Source organism: Mauremys mutica, chromosome 7 (genome assembly GCF_020497125.1).
Source record: "Mauremys mutica isolate MM-2020 ecotype Southern chromosome 7, ASM2049712v1, whole genome shotgun sequence".
NCBI lineage: Eukaryota > Metazoa > Chordata > Testudines > Geoemydidae > Mauremys > Mauremys mutica.
The window spans coordinates 61,814,614-61,820,613 of NC_059078.1; the positions used below are offsets into that span (position 1 = coordinate 61,814,614).

A 6,000-nucleotide genomic window follows, 5' to 3' on the forward strand; every position below is an offset into this window, starting at 1 on the left:
CTGTGGACTTTCTCATTGAACTTGGGCTGCTACATCACTTAGATGCATTTGAAAATTGTCCCCCAAATCTCTCACTGCTACAGATTCACCTCTAGTGACACAAGAAATATTTTCATGGTTTCTTCTTAAATTCAGTGGAAACATGATCTTTTATTATGTCCTCCCGCCCCCTCTGCAGGGAGCAACCAAGGCTTGTGTTAGTGGAACTGAGTAGAGAAGTCAAAATGACAAGTCTCGTTTCAATTGCGCAAGCTGAGAGAAACGCAGAAAGTTAGCAGCAAACCTAATACAAAGTAAACTAGAGGTTTAAAAATCCTGCAGCTTTAGTACGGTACAAGGTTAGTAAAGAGGGTAATTAAAAATAATAAATACTGTGAGCTGTATGTTGTTCCTGCCCCGTTAAATAGAAAGCGACAATTGTCACAAACTCTACAGTCGGGGCTGGGGGGGCTGGGTTTTTAACTCTTTCAGTGTCTTTTCCTTTCCCTCCCGGTGGTGGTGACGCATTGTCTGGAGTTTAGGGCCGAGTATCTGCAGCAGTTTCCAGGGTCTGCAATGACCGGAGCAAAAGCTGCCCCGACCCGAGACAGAGCGAGCGGTGAAGAATTGATTGCGAAAGCGCAGGGACCCAGCTCGGGTTACAAGCGGGTCCCGGGGCAGGAGTGGGATCAGCGGGCCGGGCTTGGGGGCTCGCACGAAAACCTGGCCAAGAAAGGGGCCGAACTCAGCCCGGCTCCGGGGCGCGCGTCTCGGGGCGGCGGGGCCCCCTTTCCTGGGCCGCGCGCGGGGTGGGCTCGGGGCAAAGCACCCGGGGGCTGTAACTTCTCCTTGGACAAGCGCCCCGCACCCCCGGGTATTGAACCTGAGACGCAGATTTCCCCAGAGCCAGCGCGGGGGACGGGGGGCCGCAGCCGGGAGCGGGGGAGGCAGCGCGCAGCCGTGCGGAGATTCCGCCCCCGCTCCGCGCCGCTCCTTACCTGGGCTGGGCGCTTGGGCCAGCAGGGCGGCCAGGGCCAAGGCCAGGAGGCGCATCGCCCGCCGCGCGCAGGGACCCTTCTGTTTTCTCTCCCAGCCTGAATCTCGCCTCTCCTCCCGCTTCCTCTCTCCTCCCGCCTTCTCCCCTTCCCCGCCATCTCCTCCTCCTCCCGACTCGCCCCCTTCCCCTCCCCCTCTCTCCTCCCGCCTTCTCCCCTTCTCCGCCATCTCCTCCCCCTCCTCCCGACTCGCCCCCTTCCCCTCCCCCTCTCTCCTCCCCCCTTCTCCCCTTCCCCGCCATCTCCTCCCCTCCTCCTCCAACCTTCTCCCCTTCCCCACCATCTCCTCCCCCTCCTCCCGACTCGCCCCCTTCCCCTCTCTCCTCCCGCCTTCTCCCCTTCCCCTCCATCTCCTCTCCTCCTCCTCCTCCTCCCGATTCGCCCCCTTCCCCTCCCCCTCTCTCCTCCCACCTTCTCCCCTTCCCCTCCATCTCCTCTCCTCCTCCTCCTCCTCCCGATTCGCCCCCTTCCCCTCCCCCTCTCTCCTCCCGCCTTCTCCCCTTCCCCGCCATCTCCTCCTCCTCCCGACTCGCCCCCTTCCCCTCCCCCTCTCTCCTCCAGCCTTCTCCCCTTCTCCGCCCTCTCCTCCCCCTCCTCCCGACTCGCCCCCTTCCCCTCCCCCTCTCTCCTCCCGCCTTCTCCCCTTCCCCGCCATCTCCTCCCCTCCTCCTCCAACCTTCTCCCCTTCCCCGCCATCTCCTCCTCCTCCTCCCGACTCGCCCCCTCCCCCTCTCTCCTCCTGCCTTCTCCCCTTCCCCTCCATCTCCTCCTCCTCCTCCTGCCTTCTCCCCTTCCCCGCCATCTCCTCCCCCTCCTCCCGACTCGCCCCCTTCCCCTCCATCTCCTCCTCCCGCCTTCTCCCCTTCCCCGCCATCTCCTCCTCCTCCTCCCGACTCACCCCCTTCCCCTCCCCCTCTCTCCTCCCGCCTTCTCCCCTTCCCCTCCATCTCCTCCTCCTCCTCCTGCCTTCTCCCCTTCCCCTCCATCTCCTCCTCCCGACTCGCCCCTTCCCCTCCCCCTCGCTCCTCCCGCCTTCTCCCCTTCCCCTCCATCTCCTCCTCCTCCTCCCGACTCGTCCCCTTCCTCTCCCCCTCTCTCCTCCTGGCGTCTCCCCTTCCCCTCCATCTCCTCCTCCTGCCTTCTCCCCTTCCCCTCCATCTCCTCCTCCTCCTCCCGACACGTCCCCTTCCCCTCCCCCCTCTCTCCTCCCGCCTTCTCCCCTTTCCCGCCATCTCCTCCCCTCCTCCTCCTCCCGATACATCCCCTTCCCCTCCCCCCTCTCTCCGCCCACCTTCTCCCCTTCCCCTCCATCTCCTCCTCCTCGTCCTCCCGACTCATCCCCTGCCCCTCCCCCTCTCTCCTCTTGCCTTCTCCCCTTCCCTTCCATCTCCTCCCCTCCTCCTCCTCCCGCCTTCTCCCCTTCCCCTCCATCTCCTCCTCCTCGTCCTCCCGACTCATCCCCTGCCCCTCCCCCTATCTCCTCCCGCCTTCTCCCCTTCCCCTCCATCTCCTCCCCTCCTCCTCCTCCCGACTCATCCCCTTCCCCTCCCCCCAGATGGATCCCAGCCTCTTTCCTCTTGCTCTCCTCGCCTTCCCCCTCCCAGCGACTCCTGCTAGCCAGGGCGAGCACTGGCATTTCTCCAGTCAGTCCCCTGGGGGAGTTCTCTGGGATCCCTCCCCCAGGACCAGCTCTGTGTGGGGGGTAGGGGAAGAGAGCGGAGAGCTCTAGCTGTGGCTGTGAGAATCATCCCACGAGGAATCGGATCTCTGCAGAGGGTAACTGGGGCTCTGCCCTCCCAGGACGCAAAGGGTTTGGGGAGAGTAGGGTGACCAGACAGCAACTGTGAAAAAATGGGTAGGGGGTAATAGGCGTCTATATAAGAAAAAGTCCCCCAAAACAGGACCGTCCCTATAAAAATGGGACATCTGGTAACCCTAGGGGAGAGCTCCCTTCACAGCTGAGGCTCCCTGCTGGCACCACTGGTATTTGGAAGCAGGGGAGGAGGCATTTTTTTGCCTCCAGCCCTCTCTTCATTGTTGGAAGAGTTTGAAATCTTTCCCAGCCCTGCTGCCCAGATGGACCTTCAAAGCTATTTTGGTTTGAAATCAATAGCAGTGAGGTTCCTAAACACCCTTGAGGATGGGGCCTAAATGTCTAAAAAAAAATGATCAAACTGATCAGTTGTCTGGTATCATCATCGGTGAGCCCTCAGTTCGAGGGTGATCTCTAAAAGTTGTCTGGTATAGCAGGACGCTCTTAGGGTTTCTCACCACATAGATATTGCACTGATGTAGATACGTTCATAGAGCTTATGGCCAGAAGGTACCAGTTAGTCTGACCTCCTGCATATCATGGACCACCCCTGGGGTGAATCCTTTTGTCTGGACATTCTTTAACTGATTTAGAGTGGCTACTGACAATGTAGCTTCGCATGCTGTGTTGAGGGGGGAGGGACAGTGTCCATCTGTGCATCTAGAGGTGTTCCAGGTGATGAAGAGGTTTGAACTCCTGTGGTACAACCATAGAGTTGCCAAGTGTCTGGTTTTCGACCAGAACACCCGGTCGAAAAAGGATCCTGGTAGCTCCGGTCAGCACCTCCGACCAGGCCATTAAAAGTCTGGTTGGCATGGGGCTGGCAGGCTCCCTACCTGGCTCCATGAAGCTCCCTGGAAGTTGTGACATGTCCCTCGGCTCCTAGGTGGAGGGACGGCCATGGGAGCTCCGTGCGCTCCCCCCCCCCTACTCTGAGCACTGGCTCTGCAGCTCCCAACTGGCCGTGAACTGAGGCCAATGGAAGCTTCAGGGGCAAAGTCTGTGGGCAGAGACAGCGTGCAGAACTGCCTGGCCGCATCTCTGCCTAGGAGCCGAGGGACATGTCACCACTTGCAGGGAGCCGCCCAAGGAGCACTGCCTGGAGCCCGGAGCCCAAAACCCCTCCCATGCCCCAACCTCATGCCCCAGCTCAGAACCCCCTCCTGCACCCCAAACCCCTCATCCCCAGCCCTATCCCAGAGCCCACACCGCCAGCCAGAGCCCTCCCTCCCAACCCCCTGCTCCAGTCCAGATCCCCCTCCTACACCCTGAACCCCTAATTTCTGGCCCCACCCCAGAGCCTTTACCCCCCCCAGCCCAGAGCTCATCCCCTCCCTCCCCACATCAGCCCAGAGACCCCTCCCACAAGCTGAATCCCTTGGCCCCATCCCCCAGTCCGGAGCCCTCTCCTGCACCCCAAACCCCACATTCCCAGCCCCACCCCAGAGCCCACACTTCCACTGATGCCCTCACCACCTCCGGCACCCCAACCCCCTGCCCCAGCCTGGTGAAAATGAGCAAGTGTGGGTTGGGGAGAGTGAGCAACAGAGGGAGGGGGGATGGAGTGAGCCTCGGAGAAGGGGTGAGGCAGAGGGAGGGGCAAAGGGGATGGGGCAAGGGTGTTCAGTTTTGTGCAATTAGAAAGTTGGCAACCCTAGGTACAAAGAATCTCAGAAGAGTTTGTGACTCATTGGGAGGCAAGCCCTGGCGATTTGCCCCCCTTTTTCTCTGCTTAGTGATGAGTAAAGACGGCCGGAATTTTTTTCTGAAGGTGTGTTTGGGGATGGAGGGAAGTTGGTGCCAACCAGAGAGGAGCAGCTCCAGCTGGCTCAATGGGGAAAAAAATCACCAGATTCTACCCTAAGGACCCAATCCTGCTGGATGCTGAGCACCCTCGACTCCTACTGACTTCAGTGGAAGAGAGGGGGCTGGGGTGAGGGGGCGCTGATACCATGGCTGAGTAGTCTGCAAAGTGAAGTGATTTTTAGCCACACAATCTAAAGCTCTTTGGCCACATCCTTTAGCAATTATTAATCATGTTTAGTCTGGTAGTGCCTGAGGGCCCTACTGTGCTAGGCGCTGTGCAGAGTAGCAGACGGTCCCTGCCCTGAAGCGCTTACAGTCTAAACAGACGGCAGCCGCAGTGCAGGGAGAGGGGTCTCACACACCAGCAGAGTGAGCAGTGTGACAGCAGTAAGCGGCGTTTTAGCACCATGTTTTGGGTTGGGGGGTTAGTTAGGAGGGGAGGGTTGGAGCAAACAGTCTCATGGCACAGGGCAGAGACAGTCATAGAATCATAGAATATCAGGGTTGGAAGAGACCTCAGGAGGTCATCTAGTCCAACCCCCTGCTCAAAGTAGGACCAACACCAACTAAATCAGCAAGTTCGCAGATGACACTAAGCTGGGGGGAGAGGTAGATATGCTGGAGGGTAGGGATCAGGTCCAGAGAGACCTAAACAAATTGGAGGATTGGGCCAAAAGAAATCTGATGAGGTTCAACAAGGACAAGTGCAGAGTCCTGCACTTAGGACGGAAGAATCCCATGCACTGCTACAGGCTGGGGACCGACTGGCTAAGCAGCAGTTCTGCAGAAAAGGACCTGGGGATTACAGTGGACGAGAAGCTGGATATGAGTCAGCAGTGTGGCCTTGCTGCCAAGAAGGCCAACGGCATATTGGGCTGTATTAGTAGGAGCATTGCCAGCAGATTGAGGGAAGTGATTATTCCCCTCTATTCAGCACTGGTGAGACCACGCCTGGACTATTGCATCCAGTTTTGGTCCCCACACTACAGAAGGGATGTGGACAAATTGGAGAGAGTCCAGCGGAGGGCAACAAAAATGATTAGGGGGCTGTGGCACATGACTTATGAGGAGAGGGAACTGAGGTTATTTAGTCTGCAGAAGAGAAGAATGAGGGGGCATTTGATAGCCACCTTCAACTACCTGAAGGGGGGTTCCAAAGAGGATGGAGCTCGGCTGTTCTCAGTGGTGGCAGATGACAGAACAAGAAGCAAATGGTCTCAAGTTGCAGTGGGGGAAGTCTAGGTTGGATATTAGGAAACACTATTTCATTAGGAGGGTGGTGAAGCACTGGAATGGGTTACCTAGGGAGGTGGTGGAATCTCCATCCTTAGAGGTTTTTAAGGCCTG

At 58.3% G+C, this 6,000-nt stretch overlaps 1 protein-coding gene across 1 annotated transcript in view; it reads right to left on the bottom strand.

Annotated features, from left to right (window-relative positions):
- The window catches only part of VSTM4 (V-set and transmembrane domain containing 4), a 68,904-nt gene extending 67,800 nt beyond the window's left edge, over window positions 1–1,104 (bottom strand). The window contains exon 1 of the mRNA XM_045022624.1: window positions 978–1,104. Coding sequence (XP_044878559.1) covers window positions 978–1,032 — 55 coding nt within the window. The 5' untranslated portion in view covers window positions 1,033–1,104. The remainder of the gene's footprint in view (window positions 1–977) is intronic.
- Between the last annotated feature and the right edge of the window lie 4,896 nt (window positions 1,105–6,000).